The sequence below is a fragment of the Plectropomus leopardus genome, chromosome 1 (genome assembly GCF_026936395.1).
Source record: "Plectropomus leopardus strain MGB_pleo_1.0 chromosome 1, ASM2693639v1, whole genome shotgun sequence".
Classification (NCBI taxonomy): Eukaryota; Metazoa; Chordata; class Actinopteri; order Perciformes; family Serranidae; genus Plectropomus; species Plectropomus leopardus.
The window spans coordinates 11,423,031-11,437,747 of record NC_142176.1 but is presented as its reverse complement, the minus strand read 5'-3'; the positions used below and the strand labels follow the sequence as shown (position 1 = coordinate 11,437,747).

The 14,717-nt window shown below is 38.8% G+C and overlaps 1 protein-coding gene across 2 annotated transcripts in view; it reads left to right on the top strand.

Moving 5' to 3' along the window:
- The window catches only part of LOC121946893 (E3 SUMO-protein ligase PIAS1-like), a 74,443-nt gene that overhangs the window by 42,107 nt on the left and 17,619 nt on the right, over nucleotides 1–14,717 (top strand). For both annotated transcript variants that reach the window (XM_088075304.1, XM_042491721.2), the window contains exons 3-4: nucleotides 14,316–14,400; nucleotides 14,508–14,646. In XM_088075304.1, the coding sequence (XP_087931430.1) occupies nucleotides 14,316–14,400; nucleotides 14,508–14,646 (224 nt within the window). The remainder of the gene's footprint in view (nucleotides 1–14,315; nucleotides 14,401–14,507; nucleotides 14,647–14,717) is intronic.

The window sequence follows — 14,717 nt, the reverse complement described above, 5'->3', positions numbered from 1 at the left end:
TTATATGTAGACTGTCATACTGGTATCTGTTTTGACGTCATGAATTGACATTATATTTTCATTGTATGTATATATTTCTCACTGTGAGACCAATTTTTACATCAGCGTGGAGCCATTGAATATAAATGAATCACTGCAGGTAGACCATCAACAACATGTGTTGACAGTGCTGCATTTATCTACACAAAGTCACACGTCTCCTAGGATACCGCATTAAGTGAGCCGAGACATTAAGGATGTTTAAGAAAGTACAGTAGCAGAGCGGACACTCTGCAGCACTGCTGCATAAAACCATCACGTCCTCTATTCTTGAACAAAACTCAGCTCTGTTTCCACGTAGTGAAACATAGTTGAGTCCACAATAAAAGAAGATCTTTAGTATGTAAGTAAGTCTAAAATTAATATTTTAAATATTCTTTGTAATATTTATATACTAATAGTGTATTTTTATATACAAAATGACTATGTTGTCATAAAAAAGCAGTAAGAAGAACATAAGGCACCAGAAAAACAAAATGTTGATGATTAGAAATGCAACGATTGAAGTCAAAGTTAAGAAGTAAAACATCTTATCTTATATCAAGAGTTTAAAGTAGGGATGCAGCTATAATGGGCAGATGCAAATTTTTTTACTTTGTTATTGTTGTCTTTGTTTTGTTAATAATCCCCCCCTTTGTGCCACCGAAGCAAAGAAATCCTCATAAAAAAAGTAATTTAGCATTTGAATGAGCACAAATTAAATCTTATAAATGTATGAAAAAAATTTTAATATAACCATCTTTCACATTAAAAGAAATATATATACATCATAATTCCCTCCATAATATCTATTTTATGTTGCTGTGAGAACAAAAATTAACTTTTAACTTAAGATTACATTGAACACATCATAATTTACTTTTGTACTCATACTCATTTTTCGTGAAGAGAGCTTGAACGCATCATTGTAGTAGCTGTTGGTGCCAGCCACTGGCTGCTAACAGCTAACAGAGTATTCACATTTTCTCGACTCTGTGTGCTAAATAAGGATTACTTATGTCTTTACATTGGTTTTTAAATAAATCTTCTATACCATACCTTTAACAGTCCAAAATGTACCTGTCTCATCAGAACTGGTTGTGGTTTGATCAGATTTCATTGACAGTGGCATCATAAACAAACAACCCAACAACTGTTAACAGATTTTGTAATTAAATATTGCAAAATCTTGATTGATGCAGGGACATATGTAAAATTACCTATTTGTGGCCCTCCCACTCGAAGAGAAACACAGACAAAAACACAAATACACAAATCTTTCTTGTAAAATGCAAATAATAAAAAATAGCATCAATGATAAATAGCTTAATAATAATAACTAATAAATGAAATAATAATAGAGTTCAAAACAGGTTAGGAAAATAGATTTTGAAGGCCTTTAATAATCCAGAATCTTCTCATGTCTAATTTAATGAAGGCGCAGCGTTTAAGCACCATCTCTTATATCCAGTCTGCCTTTTGATTCACTAGTTAAGAGACTTTTAATCTTTATCTTGGTCAGATTTGTCGTTATATTATGTGTGCATCCAGCAGCAGCCAGCCTGCATTTAGCATAATAATACTCTTTGGGCTCTGGGATATATTGCAAATATATGGAAATGTCTAGATTTTCCTACATTAGCATTTTAATGGAGTAAGAGACCATCTCGTGATTAATTTGCCTGCAGATGCATGTACAAACACAGCGCCTGCAGCTCTGTCATCACACCATCTTTCTCCTCCTTCCCTCAACCTTTCTCACTCTATCCCTTTCCTGCACATGCTCCATCCCTCTCGGCCTCCTCTTTCTCCCTCTCTCCCCCTCACTCTTTCTTCCACCCTCACTCCGTCTCCGCGGCCATCCTCGGTTAAAATTTGCATGCAAAGTGATGAAATCATACAGGCGTACACCTGTGCCCGCAGAGCACACCCCTCCCCTCATTTGAATCTGAATCACACGTTCACGCGCACACACACACACAAGTCTGCACATACAGTACTTTCAAAACACAGCCGTACTTTCCCAATAAATAATGCATGCTGATCATATTGTTCTCAGAGAAGCAGAGATGAGCGAGAGGAGGAAAAAGCCCAGAGGATGATGGTGTTTCACAAAGCCGAAAATCTGAATTTGTTTCAGAAATGACCCTCTTTATCCTTATAATAATGGAGGGCAGCAATGAAACCACTTGATTAATTGTAATTCCCCCTCGTGGGCAGACGGGGAGACTTTCCTCTCTTGCTTTAAAACTGCTGTCGTCTCCTCACTCTCTGATCACACGCTTTCACACACTCTCGCCTCTTCTCTGCTTGTTTACTTCTCTCTGATCTTCTGATTATGGCTCAGTCCCTCTCTCTCTCCCTGTCTCTCTCTCTCCCTCATTGTTGTAGCCTCTCCTGTTGCCTTGCCTCCAATTTCTCTCCCTCTCATTTTTTTCTAACTCCCTTCCCCCACTTGCTTGCTTGCTCTCTTGGTTTCTCTCTCTCTCTTTTTTTTTTTGCTGGAGAAAGCTGATTTGTCGGCCATGTATGTGCTTAACCAAGATTCTGACAGGGCTTTTACAAGAGCGCATGTGCAGTGAAAGGGAAGATTATGACTTGTTTGGTGCATCCTTTGGTGCATCTAAAATTGGAATAAACAAGTCTGAGTAAGTTGCAGCTGAACTGCAGGTCTTTTGTAAAATTGTGTACAGACATCAATTTTCTAATCACATGCATATCAAACAATTTGGCATGAAACTAAAAAACGACAAATAAAAAAGGAAGTCAGTTTATGTGAGTCGACAAAGAGAAGCGCAAGACGCATGTAATCCACGCATTAATTGTTTCAATATTGGAATAACAGCGCACATTATGCAACATATTCTTACACCCAGCTCGTCAAATTCAGACACTGTAGCCACTTTTATACAGAGATTGCACTTTGGGGCCGCAACAAAGTCCCCCCTTTATACCGCCCCTGCATTTTTACACAGAGCCAAACAATGGCAGCATCATTCTGCTCCAGTGTGTGATTACACACTGCATTGCAGCTGCTGCACATTTTCATTTCCTCACTAAATTCACCCTTTCAACTAAAATTGAATGTTTTTTTTGTACATTTGTTCTGACCTTTTGTCTCTTCAGCATTCATATTCCTCTCACTAGCTTTCAGGCAGTAATTAATTCTCACCTTTATACACAACCTGTGCTAATTTAAGACTTACCAAGTCCTTACATTTTAGAGCCTTTCAATTAATAAGCAGTGGATTTCTTACCTTTTTGATAAGTTATCATCATCATCAAACCATTGTTTATTCAGGGAAAATTGACTGAGCATGAAGCTCTTTTACGGCAATGCCCTCAATTTACATTAGTGGGCTAAAAGGGTGCTGATATATGATAGCGATCGGAATAATACAATATAACAATAAAAACAAATAACTAGCAGCAATGGCTGCCAACAGTTATAAATAGCAATGAAAACAGTAAAAAGGATGAAACAGTTAACAACAACAGAAAAAAACAGGAAAATGCTGAAAATAAATCAATTTTTAAAAAAAATAATGTCTGTGAAAAGCAGGAGCACTGTACAGTAAACCATATTATCTAGGATACACTTAAAATGATCCACACAGACATTGCTATCTAATTTAACACCTCTTGTACCTTGTGCCATCTTTTTTGGTGCAAAAAAAAACTAATAGCTATTTTATCACACTCACTACTGATCTGAGGAGTTTCAAGGGCTAAAATTTTGTGAGCAGGTGTGATGAGTAATAGATTTAATTTTTAAAGGAGAAGTTGCGTAGAGGTGTAACTTTCCAGTTAATGCTTTTTAAATAAAAAGGAGGCAGTGTCTTTCCCTTCTTTCGGTGAGAGAAGATCACCTCACATTCTGGTGAAGCTTAAAGTGGTCGAGCTGTAGCTTTGTCTGCAGGTATTTTGACTCTCTTTGGTATATAAGAAGGATTTGTATTTGTTCTGTATGCATAATTTCCCAACACTACACACAGCAGGAGGTGTATGAACATAAACTGTAAGAGAACAATGTAAGGTCTATATTGTCGCTTGGTTTAAAAAAGCTTTGTGCAGTATTGCATATTTGCACAGCGAGAAGAAAACCGTGTGCTCTCTCGCTACAGAACCAGCTCTCTCACTGCGACACCACTCTTCAGGCTGCAGCAGCATGTATCATTAATAAACTAAAAAATATGACAGCAGACAGTAGGCGGTTTGGGAGGAAAAAAATGTACATTCAGGTTTACGGTAAGAGAGAAATCGCAGCGCATGTAAACGTGTTTTCAAATTTCCTGCCTTAACCTGACGTCTCACAGTAACCTGGTTTCTTGTGTGCATGTAATCGTAGTTATTATCTCCCTCACACCATCCTCCCTGTCTCCCCCGTCATTACCCCCCCTCTCCTCTCCCTCCAGAGCAGTCTTGTGCTTTCTGCTCAGTGTTATCAGTCTGTGGGATAAAGGTTAGCCAGCCCACAGTTTAGCCCTGCCACTCTAAACTGGTCAACAGTCTAGGCTGCACCAGCTACTCCTTTTATTACCATGGCGACCTCACTGGTTGAACTCGTCCTCCATCATTATCCGTCCTCCATGGAGAGCGATGCCTCTCTGCTCATTATGGATATCATTGTGGTGCCCATGCATTATACATGATTTAATCACCATATCTTCAGGAAAACGATGCAAGCCCATTTTGCGTTTGATGAGCGTTTTGTGCATAATGGCGTGTTACATGAGAAGACTGCTGTGATATTTAAACGGAGGAGGAAACTCGTGCGGTAGAATAATAAAATAAAAAAATGTCAGTCTTAGTCAACAGTTTGGAACAAAGTTGAAGATTTTATGTTTTTTTTAATACTTTATTTTTATGGAAAATGATGATTTTATGTTTGTATGAATCTTGAAAATCTTTTTGATAACTAGACATCAGAGTTTCTTTGTTTTTTACCGCCCATCTAGGCCAGTAGGTCACAGTCGTCTGTCTTCTGCTCACTTTACTTTAGAGACAGGATATGAAGTATGAAGCCTGTCAGTGACACTGTGAGCTAGAGGTGGGTGATATGGCCCTAAAACAATATCACTATATTTCAGGGTATTTTTGAGAAAACAATATTATTGCTGATGTTAAAAAAATAATGAAAAAATATTATATTAAAAAATATTTTATTAGTAAATTCAAGAGCATTCAGTTGCAACAAAATAAGTGTTAAAGTTTGATATGTCTGCATAAACGTAACAGTTTGCCTTTAAATATTCAGCTAAAATTAAACAAACCCCACCATGGATTCAAACACATCTGTTCAAATTTCTACCATATATACATATTTTTAAAAAAAAAGGTAAATTCCTCGTAATTTAAGATACAAGATTAAGAGAGTATTCTGCATTTTTATTTGAAATATACCTCAAGAGAATTAATTATAAAATTAGTGGATTATTTTCTCCCTGTCACGTAATTGTGTAGTCGGGAAATTGTTGCAGCTTTTCTTTGGAGTCTCTCATTTGTAGAATCTTTATATTAGTGAAGGGTAACTCCACAATTATTAGATGTAAAGTTCACATTAAGCCACCTACATATTATGTAAAATAATTTATGTTTTCTTTAGAATATTTGTTATTATCATATTCCTTACCAAAATTAATTATGTTATTTGCATAACACGTTATGTTCCATATATCATGCTGATTGTGGATGGACATTAGGCTCAAGTGCCTCTTGAGTTGCCACAAAATGATTGAATAGGTCGATTATGAATACATTGCTATTAAGTGTTCTTAGCAAGTCCTAAATTTTCAAACTCATCATTGTTATATTTAAGAATGGCTTATTTTTTAGGTGTTAGCAGCAGTAACATGACACAGGGAGTACAACCAGAGAGAAGTTTCATTTGTCTCTGTGCTTGTCCAAATGAAAGCTACTTTTTGAACTTACAGGTCGGGCATTGCTGGCTGTTTTGTGTACTTCAGCCTTTTTTAGTTTTTCTAGCTCCTATTTTCTAATATTTCTTAATATCTGATATTGAATGCCTGTCTCCGTCCAGATAAAGGTTGTTGAACTGGGACCAAAGACTGAAATGAGTCCAGGACTTCATCATTCTGTTTCAGACAACATCAAATATGTAGTGTTTTATAAATATTTTATAAAGCCCAACTCTAAAGAAATAAGGTGAAGTGAACCTGTATATATTTGATCATATTTTACCTAGAAATCCTCTCTGTTTTGTGAACTGCTCTCCTTCACTGTGTTAATTGGCTCATTCTGATGCTTCACATGGAAACACTGAATGTGATTCGGAAGCTCCTTCATGTCACACGAATGATTTTATTGTGAAACATCTGTAGGAAGTGCGGAGATTAATTACCAGCAGCCTGATATCAAGAAAGCAACGTTAAGCACAATCAATCTTGAATTAATGACTCACTGAGTGAAAACAGTGCTTAAGATCTGGCTCATTGTGTGAGATTTGACTCTAAGTTCAATTAATAGATCTAATCAACTCCATCCAAGAGTAACCTGGCAACGGACCGATCACTGACAACTGTACACTTTTTTTTCCATTTGATTTTATTGTGGGAAAATAACACTTGCACTATGTCAGAAATCCTGTATCAGAGTTCTGATACAGTCATCCAGAGGTTCATACACCAGCTGCTATCTTCCCTGCTGGAGTGTCCTTGAGCAAGCACACTTTATCAAGTTGTTCTGTACGTCTTGTTTTGCACGTCTCCTCTGGGAATCAGTAACGATATTATATCACATATACATTATCAGCTGCATACAGCAGGGTGTGGTGGAAATGTTCCCAAACATCTACAGCACCTCTTTACTCGACACCAAAACACAAGCTGGGACTCAGCAGCTCACACTCACGATGATCCCGAGCAAAATCTTTATCTCCCTGTAAACAACTCGGCCGTCTCACAACAAGTGAACATCAACAAAGGAGCGCTGGCTGCTCCGAAATATAAACACACTGCACAAAATGGCTTCCCCATCTGAGAACCTATAAAATCAGCATTATTTGCTTTGGGTGATATGTTTAAAGCTTTGAACTGGCCACCATAAGCCCAAAAACCAACAATTTCCAGTATACTGGTGAAATGTGTGTGTGTGCGTGCGTGCGTGCGGCATCCACCGTAGTTTCACCTGGAAGAATTGTTCGAACGACAAGTTCACAACTATAAGTGCTTTTTTTACTCATAAAATGTCAGACAATGTTATGACATAAAATATTGTCACACCCATTTGCTTTATTAAATCATCGAGCAAGATTGGAAAACATGACGGCTCTACGCGCTGTTTTTCCCCGCTGTCTCTCGCTGAGAAGCAGCTCTCGCTCGGTTCCTAAAAGCAGACCATTACATCAGAAAAATCATGACAAAAATTACCTCCAAAAATACCAATGCACTCTATCAACCATTAGCTGTGAAGATAACCACCGAATCACAGAAAAAAACAAGGTCACATGACGCCACAGTTGTGATGAGGTTATCGCTGTAGAGTAAACCTGGAAGCTGCAGACTTTTTTCGGCGTGTGCTCTCAGTGAGCAGCTCTATTGGATAGAAAAGACGCCATCTTGGCGTCCGTGGTCTAATTGTTATTATACATCATTATGTCTGCTAGTTTCCCCTCAGAGAACGACAGATTGTTGGTCAGTGACACTTCTGTAACATCTTATTGAGCTTACATACAGCCTGCCTACACACACATTGAATGCCGAATCGGTGCATTTAAATGAATATTTTATCTTTATCAAAGCAAACATGATGACCCGTAACTCATTTAAGGGAAGTTTTGTGGGGCAGGCATCCCTAGCTGTTTGTTAACCGCCAAAATGCAGTAATTGGTTACATTTTCACTGCGGGAAGGAAAAAATCTACACAGTCACAGTCCTAAAAATCTCTGTTATTTTCATCCAATCTGCCAGCCCTAGTCTGCGCACCATCATGCACGATCTGACAGACCCAAACCCCGAATGTAACTCTAAACATTTCTCGCTCTTATAGCTGAACGTAAGCAACGCTGTTTTTTCCACTGTGTCAGACTCTTCAAGCGTGCTCCATGATATAATGACTTGGGCATGGCGTTTATTGCATGAAGCCAGGCTGTAAAGACGGAGTGAAATGCTTGCTTCACTATACATACATTGATATGGACGGCAGGCTTCAGCTGCCAGACTGAGGAAACGTAATGCCAGCCTTCGCAGTCCTGGAAGCAGACTGGAATGCCTTAATGAGCCCTGTCAATATATAACTGCACACCCTCATGCAGATAATAATGGATAATCACTGCTGTTAGAGGAGAGAGGAAGTGACACTTCTGGAAAGTTTTCAATTGACAGTGTGAAAGAGAGAGTGTGGGTGTAACATCCAGATCTGACCTTTTGTTGCGGATCCTTCCAGCATTGTAGTTTTGAATTTGAGTGACGCTGAAACCATTTGAGTCTTTGTTCTGCCTGTGAATGTGGCTGTATGTTGTGTTTGTGTGCGTGCATGTGCGTCTGTGCCTGCGGTGTACCAAACAGAGAAAAAGTAGCAAAGCCACTAACAAGTTAATAAACTCCAGCTGGGCTTTGTTGTGCTGAGGACAGGCTGCAGAGCCGAGCACATTCTCTGTAGCTTAGCTCACACGTCTTCTCCTCAAACCAGAACTAAACTCGGCACCGAGGGGTTTCTAGGTTTTCACTGGCTTTAGGGTCACAACTTTCAAACTTTCCATACTAGTATGCAGTGGTAATCACAAAGCAACTTGTTGATAGTCTCCCCCCCCAATATTCTCTCTCTGAAATACTGCTGCAAAGTGTTTTTAGACCTGCTGTGACCGAGTGGGAACATAAATCTAAGCTCAAAGGTAAATGTGGAGGGTGCAAAGTCTTGTTTTATCTCTTAGGTTAATATCAGTGTTTTTCTTCTGTGTAGAGAATTTTTGTTGGACCTGAAAATGTACATTAGAAACATTTCGTTCCCTTCCTCCTAAAATGACTAAAAATGAAAGTCTAGTGGAGGAAGTACTCAGTGTCTTTAGTACCCACACTGTGAGAAGTGTGTGAGCTTTGCAGGACTTTTACAGGTTTTCTCTGGCACCCGTGTTAACAGGTTAGAGCAGCCATACTGCCGGCTTGAGCAGCGTGAGGCTGCTGTCCGGCTGCAGCACATCATGTAGCTTTCAGCAAAAATAGACAGTAAAAATTGTCTTCTGATAATCCTATTGGCATTACACCACCTCTCAGTCTCAATATCTTTTTCTGTCACGGACATGAGGTATACAGATATATCTGTTTTACTCAACCCTTCCTGTCTCTGCTTTAAAATGAAAGCCCCCCTGACAGCGTTTCTGTCAACAGGATCCCATCAGCTGATGACACAAAGCTTTATATTGTGAAACATTTGCAGGGCCGTGTTGTTGACAATATAGTGGCTTGCAGGACTTGGAGTATACGGGTTTAATTGTGGAAATACAGTAGTTACAGCAGCAGGCAGCTCTGCAGCATCATCGCAGTAACGATGCTGTCAGTATGAACACCACCAGCGTGCACGCTGCAGGGCTTGGGTGAGGTTGCTATGGTGCGATGCTCTCGTATGCAGAGTGGCCCGGGCGTAACGATGTGTTCGTTTTAACTCCTTTATTTACTGTTGGGTCGTTAAATCTACAGCAATGCAGCATGTCCTATAAGATCATCATATGCGTGCAGCGTGGCCGTCCTGTGACAGTCACGTATCTCTCTGTATTTTTCATGGTGTCAGAAAAACAGCCCTGTTTTCAGCTTTTCAACGATGCATTTTACAGCTGATCCAAGAGGATTTTTAAATAGTTTATTTAGCTTAACAAAGAGGAAAATGATCCTAGTATAAAGCTGCATCAAATGAAAATACTCAAGTAAAGTACAAGTATGTCAGTAGTTGTGCTTATGTACATAAAGTAAATGTATTCACCCTGTGTGAGGGTCCGTTTTTGTATTTGTTCCATGTGCATCTCTCTTAGACCTTTTCTTACTTTTTTAAATACTTGAATGTGTGCAAACCTGCCTCAGTTTCAATCTTTCAGATGTACACTCAGTTTTATTTGATTTGATTTTTATTTTTTCCAAACACGTAAAAAGAAAATAAAGAAAATATTGTACAAAAACAGACAGTCTAAAAAAAGTGAAACAGACAATGAAAATATAAAGCAAAAGAAATGGCCAAATACAAAATGACTCACCTCACATATTTGAAAAGGACAAGAAGTGAAAACTTGTATTAATTATTAGTATCCTGGTTAGCTGCAATTATTGTGGTTTAATGCAACCAGGGTTCCCACAGAACCTTTTACAGTCTTCAAAGGCGTTAGATTCATTCATCAAAGACTTAATGTACTTAATGCAAAAAGTTTTCAAACTCGGCATGATAAAAATCTCACATACAGAGTAAGAAACACAAAATGACCAACGAACAGCAAATATTTCCAAGTTCTGATCAGCTCTCATCTCCGCCACAAGGCAAAAAAGTCACGGTTAATGTTTCAATAAACATTTGGGCAAAATTTCCCTAAAATCAAGTCATTAAAGTCGCTTTATGTTTTTTTCCTATTTTAATTATTGCAAAATTGGTCTTAAGTTTCATACCGAGTGGCATTCAAATAAGAGTCCTAAATGAAACCTACCTAAAACTCAGCTGTAAACCTGGCAACGGTCATGCAATAAACCTTACCTTCATGAAGGTTATAACGTGTAGTCTTTGTCAAGATAATTTTGGATGCTGTACTTTGTGGTGTTACACTGATGAGTGTTTCTATTTTGTTTTTCACCCGATTTATCAGCAATTGTAGAATAAATATTGGAAACACTTGAGCCAGCACAATGCAGACAAACTGGGGCTGTAACCGGTGATTATTTCCATTACCAATTTGACTTTTTGTTTTCTCTTTTTAGCGAGACAAAGTATTAAAAAATACCTCATAGTATATGTTTTTATATACCATGTGTGATATAATATAGCAGCATAAATAGCAGCAGACTGTATGTTTTGAGTCCTCCTTGGCTTGTTTCCTCTTCACTGTAAACATCAACCCTTTAGAGGTCGATTTCCCATCTGTCACTCTTCCCACCACCATCTGTCTTTCCAACACATACATCTTATATTATTAAACAATGTAAAAATGCAGCATCGTGGTCCGTACAGCAGACAGCAGGGGTCTCAAACTGTGGACCATGAAGGACGGAGAATCTGCAGGTTTTCATGCCGTACAGTCGCTGCACCTGCGTGTGTAGTGTTAGCTTGATTCCTGACAGTTGCAGAATGGTTTCACAACACTGAAGGATTTTGTGAGGCACACGTTCCCCCACAAACTGCAAGGAAGCGTGTTCCTATTTTTGTGTTAAGTCCATTCCCTTAAAGACACCTTGGAAAGTAATATCCATTTGCAAATTTTAACCACCTTTAAGCAGACAGCGAGGTTTATCAGCTGTGATGTTTAGTCGGAACAAACTCTCTGTACTCTGTGGCGCACGCTGTGAGATACGCACTGACAGAAGCTCCTATTTGTTTATTGTAATTACAACTCCTATCTCAGAATTAATGTCCCAGTAATTTATTAATGTTTATATTCTAATAAGCACCGCTAAGTAGAAATAAGATCACATGCGGCGACAGAAATGTGCTCAATAACAGTAATTACAACTCGACTCGTGGCTTCATTCATTCTGTCTTCTTTCAGTGAAGTTGAGATTTCATTCAATGAAATTACATTTTGTATGTGATGAAGTCAAAATAATTATTTTTAACAGCTTAATGCTTCATCTGGTGAGTTTCTGCCTCAACTACATGTGATTAAATCTAATTTCCTTCCAGCTCACACATGCATACATATACCTGGTTTATATTTTCACCGACATACGGTGTGTGTAAGATGATTTATGTCACCTTTGGACACAGTCAGCCAGCTGCGTCCAGTCTTCATGCTGAGCTAAGATAACTGGCCTATAGCTTCATATTCAACTGACAAATGTGAGAGTGGTGTCAACCTTCTCTTTTTACTCCTGGCAAAAAAGCCCAAAATCTTAAACTATTTTTCTTTAAATGTTGTCTAACATAAGCAATCATACAAAAACTTTGCTTCAATAAAAACAGGATAAATATGAAGACGAGCATGACTCTGAGCATTTGATACTTTGAAAAGTATTACGGTTTGATATCCAGCCGTAGTTTTTAATATAACAATGTGTCAGACAAACAAAAACATTGAGTCTGCGTCTTAAAATCACTAAAGTTGAAGAAGCCACAATGAGAGTCTGCATGAGTGTTAGGGTAAAAGTGTGTGTGTGTGTGTGTGTGTGTGTGTGTGTGTGTGTGTGTGTGTGTGTGTGTGTGTGTGTGTGTGTGTGTGTGTGTGTGTGTGTGTGTGTGTGTGTCTGAGAGAGAGAGGAGAGAGAGGAACACATCAATCAAAGCTCATTTCAACTCCTCTCATATCTCTCCTAACCACACACATTGAAACGCCAGAAAAAAAAATCCACTGCCAGAGACAGAGTGAGTTATAGAGCGATGGATAGATGATGGGGGGAGAGTGAGAGAGCACGAGAGGACAGAGTGAGAGAGAGTGAGAGAGCACTTTCTATTTATAGCCAGTGCGCCCGGAGAGGAGGAAGACTGTTGTTCGAAAGCACACTTTGTGCGTATGATTTTGTTCTGCAGCACACAGGCTGCCTCCTCAAAGATGCAGGAACAAAAACATACAATAAATACATGTTATACCAATTATTCACCATGTGAGTGGTGAGATGGGGTCATTAGTGGGAAAATGAACGGCTGTTTGAAAGGCTGATGAGAGGAGGAATATGATTGGTCCAGTAATCATCCACTTTGTCCTCCTATACGCCCTGCATGGAAAGAAATTACCTCTGTGTGTACTTAGTGCTGCAGGCTGTGCAGCATTTCAAGCTGTCACTCACTGACAGTTCAACATTATATTATAAGTAATTAAAGCAACAATCAGGGTTCATGATAGGTAATTCATATAACTCGTCTTCCCCCTCACTCACGCAGCCTTCAGGCCAAAAGATTCCCACCGAGACTCAGCAATTAGGTTTCACAAAATATGGCATGCACACACAAAAGGAGCACTGTTTTAACAGCACTTGCATTGGGCTGTAATGCTTACTCGCCGGTGTGCAGAGCAGTCTTGTGGTTAATGTTGAAAGTTTTTTCTCAGCAGAGAAGATTTTAGTTGGTCTCGCTTTGAGAGCAGCGCCGTTTCCTGCAGAGCTTAGTCATCTCTCAGAGTTGGAACCAAAAATAATAGGATATTATTGATCATTGTTTGTGAAAATTTCTGAAAAGTTAATTATTTGGTATTAGAGTGACAATATGTGCAGGTGTTTTTGCATTTAAATGTTTTGCTTTTCCTGCTGTTTTAAGCTACTTCACACAACTTTTTTTGAATTTTTTTGTGTGTGTTTTATAACAACACTAAAGCCACAGCTGGTACGTTTTTTTGAAAATTTAACAAAAATGTATTTAACTAACTGTTGCTATATCCAGTCAGTGGTGCATAAAGCAGATAATCTATAATATATATGTTTTTTTTTTAAAGAACATGATCCTCTGCCCCATCACAGTGCTCCAAATGGCATCTGCAAGAATCTGCAGTTAATCTAGGCAGCGCTGATCAAATAGAAACCAAGATTTTTTTACTGCATTGCCTATTTCTCACCTCAAAAAAACACATTATTTTAATACAAGGTGAGTTGAAAATCTGGGCTACGTGGGAATTATGTTGTTGCGTGATGTTTAGTGATTTGGTCTTACTAAACACAGCCAGGTTTGACCCCTGATGGCTTTTTTAGCTCTTTCTTTCTCCTCATTCTAACACATACAAACAAACTTTTCCTGCCTTTGCAAACTTGCTGTCTCTTTAACAGAGGCTGGGTTAGTAGCACCAGTTATTTCCAGCACCTCTCGGTGGGCCTATAAATAGAGCACACACACACACACACACACACACACACACACACTTTTTTTTCTTCACCTCTGTGTGAGGTGCTCTGGTTTTGACATGCAGGTGTTTTTTGGCTTTTCCTAATTTAATGCCTACAAGGCGTACCTCATAATGCTGTTTATACAGAGACTCCCACTGGTTCATTGCCGTGCACTTCTTCACCTGATTTCTTTGTTTAATCTTTGTAGATTGAAACAGATTTTCTGCACTTCTTTTGCAAAGCTTAGTCTTATTTGAAGAGGTTTTGCCTGTTTTATCTGACTATCTGCATGTTTGTAAATTTCCCAGTTATTAAAAACATCTTTTCTTTCTGTCTCTCCAGCATCAGACAACAGCCAGCGCTTTCAGGAGACGTGTTTCGCCTTTGCATTAACGCCACAACAAGTCCAGCAGATCAGCAGCTCGATGTAAGATGCACGCCGCTCTGTCGGTGCAGGATGCTCCTCATTAATAATTCATACATGTACATGCTTTCTACAGATGTGTGCTGATGTATTTGTTTCTGTGCTCAAAGGGACATCTCGGGGACCAAATGTGATTTCTCAGTTCAAGTTCAGTTGCGGTTTTGCCTGTCGGAGACGAGCTGTCCTCAGGAAGACCATTTTCCACCCAATCTGTGTGTGAAAGTCAACGGGAAGCCATGTAACCTGCCTGTGAGGAGCTCTGCATTAATCACATTAAAAAACAACAACAAAAAAACAGCAAGAATCTTTATTTTACCATC